This window comes from Ceratotherium simum, chromosome 18 (assembly GCF_057802395.1).
Source record: "Ceratotherium simum simum isolate JZ-2026a chromosome 18, ASM5780239v1, whole genome shotgun sequence".
Taxonomy (NCBI): domain Eukaryota; kingdom Metazoa; phylum Chordata; class Mammalia; order Perissodactyla; family Rhinocerotidae; genus Ceratotherium; species Ceratotherium simum.
This window is the reverse complement of record NC_141917.1, coordinates 32,345,696-32,364,062: the sequence shown is the minus strand read 5'-3', so window position 1 is coordinate 32,364,062 and position 18,367 is coordinate 32,345,696. Positions and strand designations below refer to the sequence as shown.

Below are 18,367 nucleotides of genomic sequence, written 5' to 3'. Positions count from 1 at the left end.
CAGATGTTAAGGCTGAGATATTCTTTAAATACTCAGAATTATGAAACAAAGCTGGTTTTTACTAGAGTATGGTAAACCTGGGTTCATCAGCGTCTTGTGTCTGAGAAGTTTAAAATTAAGGAAATTAAGCTTTCTCTCGCTCTGCCTCTATGTCAACACTCTCAACGACTGAATACATCTCCCTCCTGCCCCCACATCAGGCAAAGGTGAATCCTTTTGTTTCTCCTTGACATCCCAAGATGTGTTCAGTGGCACACATTTTGCCTTTAGGTTTACAGTTGTATTTCTTCCATTCAAGAAGAATCACCATAGTGCAGACCTGTGGGCCATGCTTCCAAGCAAAGACACTTACTTCCTCTCATTTTGCTCTGATCCTAATTGGGAACACGAAGCCCAGGCCAAGTCAATCCAGGAAACGAATCAACCAGACAGTGTGTGCTTCTGAACATCTACACTACACTCAGAAATGCTGGAGAACACACAGACCTGTGTGATCCGACACAGCGTGATCCAATATAGTGAAGGTATTGAAATATTCTGGGCTTTGCCAGCATAGCTGGGAGAAAATATCTGCCCAAACACTGTCCCTCTGCTCAGACATAACTGTGGCCTGCATCCAATTCCTCTAAGTCATTTGACTCTTGGTTTAACCGAATTCTGTTTTGGACTCTGATGGCCATCTCAAGCACATCTTTGCCTGCCTCTTGGCTACATTGGAGGCTGCCATTCTGCCTGGGCCCCACTCTATGCGCGGTGTACCCACAGGGCTGCATCTTCCAGGAGGGAACACACAGAGGTGCTACATAGACCAACATGGGTCAAGTGTTCCTCTAGGCTTTCCTTCATCACTCCCTCTTTCCACATTATCTAAGAAGCATCGTTCCATTCAGAAAATATTTTCATCTACTGGCATTGGGTACAAACGGGACTTGGGAATGCAGTTACTGAAAGTTGCTTTAGTCTTCTTGTACTTACCCTGACCCTTTCTTAAGTTAAAAAAATAATTCAAACAACCCACATTCCTGGATTGTGACTCCTGCTGATCAAAAATGAGAGGCTGTGGGGAAAGTTTCAACTGCTTTGAAGTTTGTACCCCCTGGGTCCTGGCCACACTCAGCTCTTTCACGGAGGACCAGAAAGCCCCCCTGGCTGGCCCCCCAGCTCCCAGCAGCTGCACTGCTGAGTTGGACTCTGCTTCACGCACTCCCACTGCCATGTCCTCAGGAGTTTGTTAGGGTCACCCTGCTCCAAACACTCTGTGCTCTGCCCTTTGATACAGGGCTGAGGTCAAAACAGAGTGTTCAGATCAGTCATGAAGTGAGACACATAGTTCAGCCAAAGTACTGAAGTTTGCAAATGATTTTTAAAAATACAAATTTGATCAGAATGGAGCGCCCCTCTAGAACTAGGCTACCCAAGCTCAGGTTGAGGTGCCTTTACTTACTAACCGACCAAGAAGTCTAAGCAAGTTACTCGAACTCTCTGTGCCTTGGTTCCCTCATCTATAAGACGGTGATTGCATTAGTTTCATAGTACCACAAATTGGGTGGCTTCAAACAACAGAAATTTATTGTCTCACAGTTCTGGAAGCCAGAAGTTGGAGATCTAGGTTTCAATAGGGCCATGCTCCCTCTGAGACTCTGGATAGGATCCTTCCTACTTTCTGAGGCGGCCGGCAATCCTTGGCACTCCTAGGCTTGCAGCTGCGTCATTCTGATCTCTGCCTCTGTCACCACATGTCCATCTTCTCACATCTTCCCTCTGTGCATGTGTGTCTGGCTCCAAATTTCCTATTTTTATAAGGATGCCAGTCATACTGGATTAGGGCCCACCCTAATGACCTCGTTTTAACTTGATTTCCTCTGTAAAGACTCTATTTCCAAAAAAGGTCCCATTCTGAGGTACATGGGTTTGATCTTCAACATATCTTTTGGGGGGATACAGTTCAGCCTTTAACCATGACAATAATAGTACCTACCTAGTAAGGTTTTTTGTGACCATTAAATCGTCATAAATGTTACGTACTTAACAACATCTGTGCCTGGCACATTGTAAGAACTCAGTAAATGTGAAGTATTCTTTAAAATAATGACTTCGCTATTATTTTCACTTTGATATCTTTCTGGTTTAGGAGAGGAAAGGATGGAGTTTCAACTAGCCTTCAGGGAATATTATGTGGCTGCAGACATTTCATCTTAAGCCACAGCTATAGTGAGCCATTGCTACTGGAGACCCGTTGGGGATTTTCAATAGCCGTTTGTTTGCAAACATGAGCATGCCCATGAGAATAGGTATGAGGGGGACGTCATCTCTTATGTTTCTCAAGGTAGAATAGAAATGTTAAAAACCACTGTGTGAGTAGAATCACAGCTCATAACATCAGTCCCGGAACGAGGTGGTCTGAGTTGGATTACAGGGTCCACAAAACTTACCAGCTCTGTGACCCTAGGCAAATTCCCTTACTTCTCTAAACTTGTTCCTCACCTGCAAAATGGGAATAAAAATGTGACCTGCTGTGAGAAATCCCTGAGATAATGAACGCAATGCGCTTAGCACAATGACAGGCAAGCATTAAGTGCTCTAGGAGTGTAGCTATGATTATTGTTTTTTAATTTGTAAATAACAGTATTTACATGGTTCAAAGATCAAAAAATACAATGAAGTATATGTTGAGAAGTCTTGATTTCCCCACTCATAACTTTTCATAAGATTTGTCTTATTGTAGGTAAAGTACTTAGAATATACCCTCCTCCAGCCCCACCCAACGCCCACAGATAACCATGTTTATTAGCTTCCCATGTGTCCTTCCAGTATTTTTAAAAGTAAATTAAAGCATAGAGACATAAGTACTCTTATTCTCCTCTTTCTTTTACATACTATCTTGTACTTTGCTTTTTCCTTTTACTTTACAATATATCCTGTAAACCTTTCTGGGTCAGTATAGAAGGAACTTCCTCATTCTCCTCATAACTGATTAATTCTCCATTGTGTGGCTACATAGTTCAGATAACCTGTCTTTTACTGATGAACATTTGGGTGGTTTCCAATCTTTTGTACTATAAACAATGTTGTAATGAATATCCTCATTCATATATCATTTTGCAAGTAGATAATCGTACCTCAGGATTAATTCCCAGAAGTGATATAACTGGGTCAAAAGGTAATCACCTTTGTGACTTTGCTAAAATTGCCCCCATGGTCCCATGGGATTTATATTATTTTGCACTTCACCATCAGTGTAGAGAATGCCTATTTCCCTGCAGCCTCACCAACAGGAGCTCTGGGCCAACTTTTTGATATTTGCCAATCCCATAGACAAAAATGGTATCTTAAAATGGTTTTAGTTTGCCTCTCTCATATTGAGTCAGTTTGCACATCTTTTCTTGTGTTCAAAGGGCATATGTATATTCCTGTTCGTGAACCATCCATATCCTTTGCTCATTTTCCTATCAAGTCTCTTGTTTTGTTTTGTTTTTTTGCAGGGAAAGATTTGCTAATCTTCCTCTTTTTTTTTCCTTCCCCAAAGCCCCAGTACGTGGTTGTACAGCCTAGTTGTAAGTCATTCTAGTTCTTCTATGTGAGCTGTTGCCACAGCATGGCAACTGACAGATGGGGGAGTGGTGTGGTTCCACGACTGGGAAGCGAACCTGGGCTGCGAAGCGCCAAACTTTAATCACTAGGCCATCAGCGCTAGCTATCTTGTTTTTCTCTTATGGATTTCTATGACCACTTTATAAATTAGTCCTTTGTCTCTGGTATGAATTACAAACATTTTTCCCAGTTTGTCATTCATCTTTTCACCGTGTATGTGATGTGCTTTTAGTGTAGTGATAATTTTCATATTTATTTTATTCTTCACTTTTCAAATACTTAAGAAGGAGTATTAGACTGGAGTTAGAAGTCCTGAGAGTGGCTAGGAGAGAAACTGCCTGGGTTTGAATCTCAACTTGGCCACCAAGTATTCTCTGCTGTATAACCTGAGGAAGATTACTTACCATCTCCATGGCTCAGTTCATTATCTTTAAAGTGTGATGACACTAGTAATAGATTTCTCATTGGGCTGATGTAAAAATTAAGTGAGATAATGAGTATAAAGGCTTAGAAGAGTTCCTGACACACACTAAGCGCTCATAAATGTTGGCAATTATTATTGAGTATATTTTAATTAAATTTATTTCAACAATCTGGAAAAATACCCAAACACCCATTAACAGAGAAATTGGGCTTAATTATTAAATTGAAGATACCCAAAATGTCAGTTTTTCCTCCTTCTTTGGTTGTATCCACCTGTGTTTTTAATATCCATATTCAATACAAGTTAACAGATATTTATGTATCAACCACTGTTGGTCAAGTATGGTCATTTGGTTATTCATCCATTTAATACAGCAAATATTATTGAGTTTGCAATGTGGGCTGGACATTGCATCAGGAGCTGCAGTACAATACCAAGCATGTTATGAGGGTCCCTGCCCTCAATGGGGTTACAGTCTAGTGAGGAATCTAAACAAGTAAACAGCAATTGCAACTCAGCCAAGTTCCCTGAGCGAAGCCCATGACGCTAAGGGAGACATGCTCCTATACCACCCACTTGTGCATTGGGCTCATCTGCTCTAGCCTTATCAAGGACTTTGCTCCTTTAATTCTGCCCCCTCTCTCCTGCATCATCAATATCTCCCTTTGTACCCAATCATTCCCATCAGGATACAGACATGTTACAACATTTCCTTTAAATGTTGGCTCTGTCCTCAGCCTTACTCTAGACACACCCACTCACCTCCAGCCTCATGGTGTGAAATACTGCTTATATTCTGACTATATTCTGACAACTTTCAAATTTATATCTGTGATGTGAACCTCTTCCCTACCCAATGTCTAATTACTTAGTCAACATCTCCTCTTGAAAATCTAACAGCATCCCACACTTAATATGTCCAAAACATACCTATTGATTTCTCCACCTATCATCACCCGACCTGCACCACTATTCACCAAGTTACTCAAATAATAACCTGGAAGTCATACTTGACTCCTCTATTTGTATTATTCCCACATGCAATCTAACAGCCAACCCTGTTGGTATTATCTTTAAAATATACCCTAAGTCTGCCCACTTCTCGCTATCTCCACTGTGACTACTCTAGCCCAAATCACTCTCATTTCTGGCCTGTCTTTGTTCTTGTCCCCTCCCCAATAGTTCTCTTTCTAGCAACCAGAGATCTCTTTAATCTTTTGAAAACATAAGTCTGAGTGTTACTCCTGCCCTCATACTCCTCTAAGGATTCCCATCAAGCTCAGAGGCGAATTCAAACTCCTCTCCACAGCCTACAAGGCATGAGCCACAGCCTGTCTGTTTCTCCAGGCACATCAGCCATTCTCCTCTTTGCTCACTCTGCTTTGTCACCATACTTGCCTCTGACGATGCTTCCACCTGTGCCTCCAACATGTCACCTCAGGGCCTTTGCCCTTTACTTTTCCCTAGCTTAGAACAATCTTTTTCCAGACACTTACACAGCTTCTCTCAAAATTCAGTCAAGTACCTAATCAAGTATCACCTCCTGTTCTGGTCATTTTTTGCTGTGTAACAAACCATTTCAAGACAGTAGCTTAAAACAATATTAATTATTTCTTTGGCTCATGAATCTGAAGGTTGACTGGGCTAGGTGGAGCAGTTTTCATGGGTCTCCTACATGGGTGTAGTCAGATGGTGGCTGGGCCTGGGATCATCACAGTGGCTTCTTCACTCAAGTATCTGTCACCTGGGCTGGGAAACCCAAACAGCTAGGGCGCTGGAACAATTAATTCTCCTTAGAAATCTCTCTCTCTCTTTCTCTTTGTGCTCTCCACATGGTAGCCCAGGGTGGTCGGCTTCACATCTAATGGTGAAAGGCTCCCAGAGCAAGTGTCTTTAGATAAACCAGCAGAACTTGCATGGCCTTTGCTAAGCTAGCCTTAAAAGTCATGCAGCCTCATCTCCACTGCATTGTAGCCATCAAGGCGTTAACAAAGATCCCCCCAGCTTCAAGAGGAGGGCACATAGACCCCACCTTCAATGGGAAGAATGTCAAAGAATTTGTGAACACGTTGATAAAGCACCACATCTCCTCTGAGAGGGTTCTTTCCCTACCCTATGAAGCCTTCCAACCCTTCCCCTATGGCTCTCTCTGTCCTCTTCCCCTGCTCTATTTTCCTTCACAGTTCATATGTCTTAACTGATATTACCTATTATATTTTCTGATGTACTCGTCTATTGTATCTCACCCACTAGAATGTAGGCTTCATGATGGTAAGGATGTTATCTTGTAGCCCCAGTTACTAGAACAATTCCTGACACAGAGCAGGCCCTCCATAAATGTTGTTGAATGTTGGCTCAATGGGAGCCCATGAGACAAGCTCTCAACTAAGACTTGGGAAATCAGGAAAGGTCCTGAAAAAATTTAAAGTGTTGGACACTGCCACTATATTTCTTTTCATCTTGAGGAATTGCATGAACTAAACAAACTAGCAGATCCATGGGTTAAGAATGCAGTCCTAATTAGCTTATATTTCTCCACTCAAAGGAGCCACGTTGTCTTATTTATTGATAAAAAGATTCCTTCCTACAGCAGGTGTTTTCTTGCCTGGGCCTACCACAAAGTGTCCTGGAGTGTGAGCTGCTCCTGAGGTTTTCTTTCTCTAAAGCTGGAAACTTCTCTTCATGGCAGGGAGATGGGACCAAGCGTACATCAATGCCCCTTCATTTAATGCATTTTCGGCTGAGTTAGACTTTCTGCTGTGCTAATGTACATCACTTTGATCTAGGAAGTGACTTTCAAGCTGAGATTGAAACACTTGGAGATATGTTTTACTTGATAAACACATTTCATCTGAGAACCCAGAAAGTGCTTTACAAATACTTCTTCGCTCAGCAGGGTGAAAGGCAGGTGGTGAGTGTTGTACATACCCAGTCTTTGAGCTACAAAAGATTTTCTGCCTGGTGAGTCTAAGGAGTTGGAGAGGGGGATGTTGGGTTCAGAAGGAGCTATCCAAGATCATTCATCTCATTTCTTTATATATATATATATATATATATATATATATATATATATATATATAGTGTATTCATTTCAATAACACATTCCTTTTGCATAATCTATTATTTCCTCCTAGTAATTCCCAAGAGTCCTCCCTTTATCTTGCCTCCAAGTATCCAGGTACCGGTGCAGTGAAGACAAAACAGCCAGGCATTCACACAATTTTCAGTTTATTTTTGCCTAATTTGACATCATTTAGGTGTAAGCTTAAAATAGATCCAGGCAAGAATCAGGTTGTCCAATTGATGTGCTTTACCTGAAGCTGTTATATTAAAAAACAATAAATACATCTTTGTTAACTTACAGTATGTCAAAATGTCTAAAAATCATGACACTATTACATCCAAAAATTATTGAATAAGCTATGACCTTTTAGATTATTCAAAGAGGATCTAAGTTGGGGGGGAAAAAGTCAGCACAGAGGACAAGGCAAAATTGCAGTGAACTGCGGTGGAGGGATGTGGATTCTCAATCCAGTTTTACCATTAAATGTCCAACTTTGATAAGTAGTACAATTCTCTGTTTTTAGTGTTCCATCTGTAAAAGAGAATAGCACCTACAAAATTCACCCCTCAGTGGTAGAATAAAGGTTTAATGAGAAAATGAGCTTTGACAATTGTCTAGTAAAACTAGAAGACAACTATGATTAAGCAACTATTTAATCAAAAAACAGTTTTTGAGTGTTATGGGCTGAACTGTGTCCCCCCCAAAACTCACATGTTAAAGTACCAACCCCTTATATCTCAGAATGTGACTCTGTTTGGAGATAGTGTCTTTAAAGAGGTAATTAATTTGAAATGGGATCATTAGGGTGGGCCTAATCCAATATGACTGGTGTCCTTATAAGAAGAGTAAATTTGAACATAGGCAAGTACAGAGGAAAGACCATGTGAAGACATAGGAGAAGATGGCCATCTACAAGTCAAGGAGAGAATCCTCAGAAGAAAACAACCCCAGAGACATCTAGATCTCGGACTTCTAGCCTTCAGAATTGTGAGAAAATAAAAGTCACACAGAAATTTAAGTCACACAGTCTGTAGTACCTTGTTATGGCAGCCCTAGGAAACTAACAACTACACTGAGCTCGATAATCAGAGAGGTGTAAGTCCTGCTCCCAGGGCAAGAGTGTGATCTGTGAAGACCTTCCTATGGGACCAGGTTGGATCATTCAGGGGATGAATCCAAATCATGGTCTAAGAGGCTAATAAAAGATCAAAGGTAAAGATCTGGTGCTCAGTACTAAGTCCAAAGTGTGAGTCTAATCTGTAAAAAGGAAAAGGAGTCCTTAAGTTAGAAGCTAAGAAGGAGGGGAATTAGCGTGCACATAGTTAAGGTGGGGCTATTATTAATGCAAAGGATGTTAGAGAACAGTCTTCAGGCAGTGCCAGTTTCATTATGATTATCAACATGATTATCTAAGTAAGTGATGAATACAAAAAAGATAAACAGGAGCAAATAATCCAGTTGAAGGCAACAGGACTAATACTGGACAAACTAGAAGATATTGAAAAGATCCACAGAGACGTTAATAGGTAGAGCCTAGAGTAATTCCTGAAACTGATGGTGGATCAGCTCAGTGACATTTTCAGGTCAATGGTGGCCTCCAACTTGGATCATATTGATACAATGAGCACCCCCACACCTACTTGAATTCCACCCCTTCAGATTTCATGGGTATCCACCCACATGTTGCCAAACGGTGTTTCTCAATATTGCATGAATCTGAGAATCACCTGGGATACTTTTTAAAAACATTGATGCCTGGAGCCCATCCTCATAAAGCTTGATTTAATTGGCTTGGAATGGGGATCACAATTTTATAATTCCAGTTTTTAATATCTGAGGATTATGATATGCAATCAGTATTGAGACCCACTGCTATAGATCATGAAGGTGCATCTGCCAATGCCTCTTAATGAGGTCTGTCAGTTTCAGATGAGGCCTTAGTTTTATGGAAATATTCTAGTAACGAATTTCTCAGCCATGTGGTTTCGGATACACACTAATACTCAGACTTCCAGGAAATTGGGTTCTTCAAGAGTGTTTCGGCGATAGCTTGTGCAATACACTTTTAACATGTACTTTTAAAAGATTAAAGCTCATTAGGCCTCTTGATTTTCTGGATGGTGTAGGCAAGAGTCAGGCTTACAAAAATGGTGTCTCCAGTCATGAAACCTTCCTTAATGATAAGCAAGTCTTGCACAAATACGATGTGGGTGGCTCACCAGGAGATCATAATCTAGAGACACACGGGCCTATGTCTGTCCAAGACAAGATGATCAAGGACTTCCTCCCCCTTCCTGCACTTATTTATTTATTCATTCAAAAAACATTTACTGAGCATCTAGTATATTCCAGGCACTTGATATGTAAGCTGAACAAGATTGAATGTTCCTTAGCTCACTGACATTTTTATCTAGAACATAAGCTCTGTTTGTTTGGGGATCACAGTTTTTATTTTATTTTGTTTTGTTGTTTTGCATAACATTATATGCCCATGCCTAGCAAAGAGTAGACAATTAATAAATATTTGATGAATGAATGGATAAATGAGTGAATAAGTAAATTAATTAAATGAAATATATCATTGCAAACGACCTTATGATATAGAGAACAACAACATGCTATAAGAATATGTACACAGAAAAGTAAATTACACAAGGAGGTTAGGGAAGGTTCTTGGGGAAAAAAAATTATGTCCAAGATGAGATCAACGTGGTGAACAGAGAATAGTAGGTTTAAAGGCCTGAAGACATGAGAAAAACCAGTTCATCTTGGGAATGATGTGGCTGGAGCTTAGATGGAGAGAAACGAAGCTGAAGAATTAGGCAGGAGATAGGCATGTAGATCTCTCTAGATCATGTGTCTTAGTTTCCTATTGTAACCATAACAAATTACCACAAATTAGTGGCTTAAAACAACACAAGTTTATTTTCTTACAGTTCTATAAGTCAGAAGTCTGAGACAAGTCTCACTGGGCTAAAATCAAGGCGCCAACAGGACTGTGTTCTGTTCTGGAAGCCCTAGGGAAGAATGCATTTTCTTGTTTCTTCTAGCTTCTAGACGCTGCCTACATTCCTTGGCTCATGGCCTCCTTCCATCTTCAGAGCCAGCAACAGCCGATGGAGTACCTTTTCATGCTTTGAAATTCTCCTGCCTCTCCTGTCTTCACATTTCTCTGAACCACTTTTCTCCTGTTAAGAGCTCACATGTTTGGAATAGGGCCACCCAGATAATACAGTATAATCTCCTCTTAACCACATCAGCAAAGTCTCTTTTGTCATGTAAGGTAATATATTCACAGATTCTGGGGATTAGGAGATGGCCATCTTTGGGGGTTGTTTTTCTGCCTACCACACCATGTTAGAAAATTTGGACTTGATCATAAGAGCGATGGGAAGCTACTGAAAGGTTTTCAGTAGGGGAATGGTACGATCGACTTTGCATTTTTAAAAGATCCTTCTGGATGATTTATGGAAATAGGATTAGAAAGAAGTTATTGTCCTCCAGGAGAGATGTAATGTAGTGTAGACTAGAGAAATATCTGGAAGAGATGAGGGATGGATGAATTTGAGAGTCATGTACGAGACTACAAACAACAGATTTTAGTGGTCAATTAGATATGGGGGATGTAGAATAAGACAAGTAACACTCAGGTTTCTGGATAGAGTGACTGCACAAATGGAAGTGTCATTTACCATGACAGCAAATACAGGAGGAGGAGCAGCTTTAAGAGAAGAGGAAAAATAATGAGTTCATTTGGGGATACATTGAGTTCAGTGGGCCATGAAGACATCCAAGTGCAGATGTCCAACTGGGAGATATATCCAAGAGTTTAAAATTCAGGAGAGATGTCTGGACTGCAGACTTATCTCTGAGGGTCATTAGCAGATACATGGAAACCAAAGCCCTGGGAAAAGTGTAGAGGGAGAGGGAAAAAAAAAAAAAGGAGATCCGAGGACAGGAAGTTGTGGAAAAACAGCATTACAGAGACTATCCCAGGAGGAAGAGCCTGCATAGGAGAGTAGGACAACTGGGCAGAGAAGGAAGAAGAAATGAGTCTAGTGTCCTTCAGTCCAAGGGAAGAGAGAGTTTTAAACAGCAAGAGTGGTCAACTGCATTGACTGCTGTGAAGAAGTCAATAAGACAAGGACTGAAAGGAGCCAAGTGAGCCACGTGGCAGTTATCATTGACTTTGGCAAGAGCAGTGTCCTTGGGGCAGGAGGGTTGAGCAGTGATTGGGAGCTAAGGAACGAGAGACCAGGGTACACACTACTTTTCCAAGAAAGTTGGCTAGAAGGATGAGAGAATTTAAGAGGTACCTAAAGGGGCAGTAGCGTTGAAGGAGAAGATGAAACTGTTTTTTTTTCTTTTTGGATGAGAGAGAAACATAAATATGCTTACAGCAATTTCTTTAAGAAGCAACATTGTGGAGGGCAGGAGGGAGGTGGGAGTAGCTGGAAGGAAATGTAGAATTCAGAAAGAGTGTCTTATTTATTCATTCATTTGCTTGTTTATGTTTAATGTCAAAGACTTGAACACATTATATTACAGATGGAAAGGAGCTGGTAGTGAGGGAGTGTTTTTAAATGGAGGAGATATTCAGTCAATCAAGGTCTTGAAGAGGAGCTGGGATCTAGAGCTTTTGTCAGGGGACTGGCCATACCTAGCCAGCCCTCTGGAACAAGAGGCTACACATAAAAAGGATAGGTGCCAGTTCAGGAAAGTGGGGGCAGGAATTTTATAGGATTCTTGTTTGGTGGCTTTTGCTTTTTGAGGTTTATCTTCTGTCATTGAATGAGATGATAATCCAAGGTAGAGTTGCAACCAAAAGAGATCCAAATGATGAACCAAGAGAAAAAGAAAAGTTCAAAATCAGAAAGGCACTGCTGAAATATGAAACTAATTGTATGGACTTATTATTGAAAGAAAAGTGGACACTCCCAAACTTGTGCATCCTCAAAAAATGACTCCTAGTGGTGATGACTGCACAAGAACATGAATGTACTTAATTCCACTGAACTGTAAACTTAAAAATGGTTAAAATGGTAAATTTTATGTTATGTATCTTTTACCACAATAAAACAAATGACTCTTTCCACTTGAATGTACACAGCAAATGGACCATGAAAACAATCTTGGAATATCTGATGCCTAATTAGGAGGGCAAAAAGAAATATAACCCCTTGTGAGTAAAAGGTCACCATACGAATGGTGACAGATGAAAACAAGATTGTGGGGGGTGAGCACAGTGCAATCTATACAGAAACTGATATATAATAATGTACACCTGAAATTACACAATGTTATAAACCAATATGACCGCAATAAAATAGTTTTTAAAAAGAAATGTAATCCCTTGGAACATTCAGGTTGGTATAATGATAGCTGAAAAATAAATCATATGAACATACAAAAAAAAAAAAAGAAAGGCACTGCTGAGCATTGGGTCTGGGGGGGGTGGAGAAAGCTATAAGCGTAAAAATATGTATGTTAAAACTCAGAAAGATGAGGAATACGTCCTGACGTGGAGTGTGAGGGGTAAGAGTTCCAGTTTAAGACACTGGATGCAGGGTGGGAAAGCTTGATTTACGAGGTGCGGCTACAGGAATGGCTGGGCTGGCTGACTTAAATTTGCAAGAGAACCAGGCAACTTGAGGCTTTGTCAGACTCTCTGGGGGTGCAAAGGGAAACAAGGTTTCTAGCTTCAATGAGTCCATTAGCTACTTGGAAATATAAGACTGATCCATGTAAAACACATAGCAGGATAACTTGCTAGTTTTTCTCGCCACCATTATTATGTCGTTAAGTTGAAAGTTAAGTTACAATACAGTACAAGAACTAAACAAAAAGTTGAGTTGAAAATACAAAACAGCATGTGATCAAATGACAAATGGGAGATATAGTAAAAGGATAAGTACTATAATTTGGAAGTCAAAAAAATTAGTAAATAAATTAAACTGGTTTGTGAAGACTTCTTGGAACCAGGCACACGCAATGGTCAATATAAGCTGACATGTTCTATTATCTTAGTTCTGACCCAGAGCCAGTACAACACAGTGACACTCCACTGCCCATAGACTGCAGAATGAGCTCCTGGAGCAGATGGTCGGAATGTGACCCTTGCCTCAAACAAATGGTAAGCGTTTGTTGACATTTACCGCTGATGTCCCCAAATGGAAACTGTATTGCCAGCATCTCCAGGGAAATGACTATGAGGCAGGGAGCACCCCATCTGAGTTCCAAACCAAGAAGGAAAGGTAAATATTTAATGAATGAGGCTAACCTTGCTGGGAAATCTGAATGTTGCACAGTATATTAAATGAGTGTTGTGAGGAACCATATTGTGTGGGAGACACTGCCAACCTAGAATGTGAGGTGTTACTTTAAGTCACATCAGTGATGGCTTTTAGCGCTTCCATCTTAAAACCATTGACTTGTGTTTGGAGGGCTGCAGTGGTGTGGATGCAGTTTTAGATTGTAATCCCTTTTTGGCATTAGAAATTCTAACGATTCCAGCTGGTTGTGTGCAGTTTCGCTCACGGAGCATTGAAGTCTTCGGACAATTTAATGGGCGAAGGTGCATGGATGCTGTGGGAGACAGACGAGAGTGTGTGCCCACTGAGACCTGCAAAGAGGTTGAGGACGACTGTGGAAATGATTTTAAGGGCGGTACAGGTAAGCCTTCCATTCTCATTGCTCGTTGTGGGTTTCTGCGTGCACTCATGAGTGAAAAGAGAGAAACATGCTCTGGGTGCTCATATTTCCAAGTGTGAAAGCAGACCCAAAAGGGGCCATCTATGTATTCTGTAGAAAGAATTCAAATGTATGTGGTTCCCACCCCTCTATCATTAAACTACATTTGATTACTAAAGAAAGAGTGAGAAAATTTGCATTAGACACATAGTGTCTTTCTTGATGTCGATTGCAGGCAGATGCATAAAGAGGCGACTTCTGTGTAACGATGACAATGACTGCGGTGACTTTTCAGATGAGGATGATTGTGAAAATGATCCCCGGCCCCCATGCCGTGAGAAAGCAGTAGAAGAATCCGAGCTGGCACGGACAGCAGGCTACGGGTCTGTATTTCACTTGAATGTTTCTGGATGAAGATGAGGGAAAATGATTTCCATCTCTCCTGCTGTGCTAGAGTGTAGAGAATCTGAGCTGGTGCAAAGACTAGCCTATGGGTCTGTATTCTATTTGGATTATATTTGAGCTCGAAAGAAGGTAATCGCTGAATAAGTATCTCAAGATAATTTGGACAAACTGCCTGGCCTCAGCAGGGGTCTTTAGAATGGACTAGCCTATCAGGATGATAAATGATTACTTTTGAGTCCAGTAGGAGACGAAACACCCCACTTAACGAACCTCTAGAAGACCATAGCAATGTTGCAATGACATGCTAACATTTGAAATTGAGTTGCTAGTAGTAGGTCTGGCAGTTCGATTCAAATATTTGAATTGCCAGGAAGGCTGTCTGCCATTGGAACTTGTGGATCTATACCTGATTATAAGTTCTCAGGAGGTTCCAGCATTGTGGGGTTGACCTAAGAGGAATAGAACAAAGGAAGCAGTTCTGATGCCAAACGGTGATGGTGTTGAAACTCTGGTTCTCATTACAGAGCTGAAGTTTCACTCATTTTCCATGCAAAACACAGGGCCTCTGGGTAGGTAAGCTCAGCTGAGAAGTCTCGGACAGTTTCAAACTCAGAGTTAGACAGAATAGAGACCATTACGCAGAGATCTCTGTTATAGGAATTAGGAAGATGACATAGGCCTGAGGTGCTGTCCCCTTCTGTTCCATATAGTCAGAGAACCTTCCAGAGATGTCCATGGCATAGTCTCCATTAGTTGTTCCAAGCTATTTTCAGTAAAGGTACTTTAGGTGGATTTGTTGGCAAATTGTCCCCAACAAAGAAACAACTGTTCCCCCATCCAGTAGTATATCGACAGAGGGTACATGGCTCTGTTTCATTGCTTGTGATACAATGGGTCTCTTCATCCTCATAATCCCAGTGCCTGGTTCTTAGTAGTCACTCAACAAATACTGGTGTGTGGGTAAACAGGTGAATTAATTAATTAATGAAAATAAGTGCTTCTAAAACACTGTCAGTTGGCATCGGGTAAGATTGAAACTGGGTCCCTGGAAAGAAATCCAGGTTCAGGACTCTAGTCCTGGGAATGGGGATGCGGGAGGAAAGAAGGTGGAGGTGATGGTAAGAGCAAGGCTGATGGAGGGACTAAGGTGGTGGCTCTCAACCAGAGGTGATTTTCCCCCCAGGTGACATCTGGCCACGTCTGGAAACTGTTTTAATGGTCACAACTGTGGGAGGGGGTGCTGTGAGAACGCTACTGACATCCAGTGGGTAGAGGCCCTGGATGATGCTAAACATCCTACAACTCAGGACCATCAGACCCAAAATGTCAGTAGTGCTGAGGTTGAGAAACCCTACATAAGGAACTGGGCGGTTCCTAAGATAAGACCTCTGTATTAGGTTTGGATAAAAATGGAGATATCTACTCTCTCTAAGGCAGATGAAACTTCTTAAATTACAATAAGAAAAGAATTCCAGGTCACCAAGAGTCAGGCTGCAGATAAAACATTTCACACACCCTTTATTCACGTGGTAAAATCTTGTCCTAGCAGCGTTCAAATGTTACCCATAGTGCCTTTGGCCCTTAGCCTGATAGTAGGAATCTTGAATCAAATGGATGGTCTTTGTCCCCAAACTCAGCAGGCCTCTTGATAATTGGCGGTAAATGGCATGGGGATTGTCCGAAACCTTATAACCGGATCACTGCATGTTCCAATGAGTTCTGATTCTTCTTGCTTCTTTCCTCAGGGAGAGACTGTGAGTCCACGGTGAAAGCCCATCACTACTCTATTTTGCTTTATTTGGGATCCAAGAAACAGTTTTCTCCCTAATCTAAACAAACGGGGCTTGAAGCAGGGAATTGCATATGCTACGTATTCTCACTCAGTGCAAATTTACATCTTGTCTTATAGAAAAAGGATACAGAAATCTTGGCCGAAAAACAATGGTTCATAGTCTATTGCTTTCCTTTGTTCAGGGAAAAGAAAATTTGTTATATAGCATTTGCCAGGGAGTTTCATAATGAGGCATCCCAGAGAGCTGGCCAGAACCCCTTAAATACCTCACTCTTTACCACAGTCAGGGGTGGTGGTGGGGAACATCACAGGGCTGAGCCTTCAGGACTAAGCAGGAGGGTGGGGCCCCAGCTATGGGGAAAGGTCAGCTGCAGAGGTGCATGATGCAGTAGCCCTGATAGAATCAGTCCATCATCATTTTTTATTAAATTTCCCATCACCATGAGCAATAACCTGTAACTAATTTAGTCTTCATAAAACCTATTATTCTCTGACAGTTTTCATTTGCATAATACTTTGAAGTTTCCAAAATCTTTTTGCACATTCCTTCTCTCTAGATTTTCATAATAATCCTGTGAGATTGTTAGCGGAGCTATTATATTCATTTTACAGGTAAGAATTGAGCGAAATGAATAAAGCCATCCCGGTCATTAGTTTCTAACAGAACTAAAACCCAAATTTCTCTGACTTATATAAAACTATGTTTTTTCTACCATACCACCTTACCTTCTCCTTCTCCCCACATGCCCATCACCCCCTACATCACTTCCCCCACATCACGAAAAAGCCTATAAGTCAATTCTGTAACTTCGGAGCAAAACTAACCTTATAAAATGAAATTCCTTAAGTACTATTTATTACCTAAATATTTGAATTAAGAGTATAGAAGAGTAGTATAAATCTGTAATTAATATTTAAGAAGAGGTTTCAAAATAACATGCTTTATTACCTGTGTGATATTCTTCAGTACCGTTAACAATACATATTTGTTTACTATACATATCCATTACTCTTATGCGGGGCTATGGACTATATTGAAATAGAGGTAATCAGAGTAAACATCCTAATCATAGCGACATGCTTATCAACTGCTTCTGTACAATCCAATCTGGAAAACCTCAACAAGTCTTATCAGCAGTCATGTACAGTCAGATTCTTTTGCACATGAAAGTCACAAGTATTCATTGTAATTAATTTATACTTTTTTCATTTGAAGGACTCTCACTTAAATTCTCATGCCAGGAGGATTCGCTCGTATCACAGATGTTTCAGCCTCTTGTCTTGTAGGCATCTGAGATTCTCCAGAAGTGTTTAGGGAAATCCCCAACCCACCTTGCATTCATTGAAAAAACATAAATCCAAACCAGCTGTAAATGATGTACAATATGCAAGGAATTACCTTTTTTGTGTGATCTGAGCATAACACCACTTCTGTGGAGAGAGCTCTCTCTTTAGTTCACCTGGTAAATGGGAACAGCTTGTGGTTCTAGATGCAGGTGTGAAAGCAGGTATCTCTAAGTGCTGCCAAAGAACACAAGGTTTTTATTTCCCAGCCAATGACATCCCATCCATGAGAAGTTTTCATGTTTCTTGGCAGAAAAAAATTGGCTCATTCTAGACTAGACTGGCTGTCTCTGTAGTAGTGGAACCAAGTCAAAAGTTTTGAAACATTTCCTCTTTAGTTGTGCTTTAGACTGTGGATCAGCCTCATTGTAACTTTCCAGATGGAGCCAGCCAACTGATCAATTTGCTGTTCTATAAAATAACCTTCAAATTAGGGAATGTGTACCACGGGGTGCAAAAAGGCTTTCCAAGGGGCAGCCAGGTAAGTTTTAAGATAATAGCTTCCTCATCTGTTAGTTACTTAACTAATCTATCTAATAGTAAATGCTCAATTCCATATGTATATATTTTTCATAAAATTGATAAGTTTGACAACTCAGCAACATTCAAGTTGTCAAGCCCATTCTCCTTTCTCCCCTTTTTCAATCACCTAACTCACATTTTCCAAACGAAGAGTACACCATCTCACATTTTCCTATGAGGCAGAAAAACCAAGAAACAACTCCAAATATTAGTACTCAATTCGACTGTGACGCCATGTAAGTCAAGTGGTCTCCAATTCTTTTTATCAACAACATTAAAAGATCTCCTAATCAATTGTCAGATAATAGACTATAAAAATAATTTTTGATGGAAGATTAGTATGTGATTTTTTTGACTTAGAATTCAGAAGATGAAAGAATGAGTGACATTGCTATGACAAAATTCCTTCTATTCTTATCTACTTATTTATGTAAGAAAAGTTCCTCAGCATTTACATCTATAAAAATGGAAAGTGGGAATAAAATTGATACTGAACCCTATCTTTTTCTAACAATAAGTAATATTCATCCATGGA

General features: G+C 40.5%; 1 protein-coding gene across 1 annotated transcript in view; it reads left to right on the top strand.

The window, feature by feature from the left end:
* C9 (complement C9) overlaps positions 1-18,367 on the top strand; it is a 44,849-nt gene that overhangs the window by 336 nt on the left and 26,146 nt on the right. Inside the window, exons 2-4 of the mRNA XM_004422762.3 lie at positions 13,107-13,212; positions 13,607-13,751; positions 14,005-14,152. Coding sequence (XP_004422819.2) covers positions 13,107-13,212; positions 13,607-13,751; positions 14,005-14,152 — 399 coding nt within the window. The remainder of the gene's footprint in view (positions 1-13,106; positions 13,213-13,606; positions 13,752-14,004; positions 14,153-18,367) is intronic.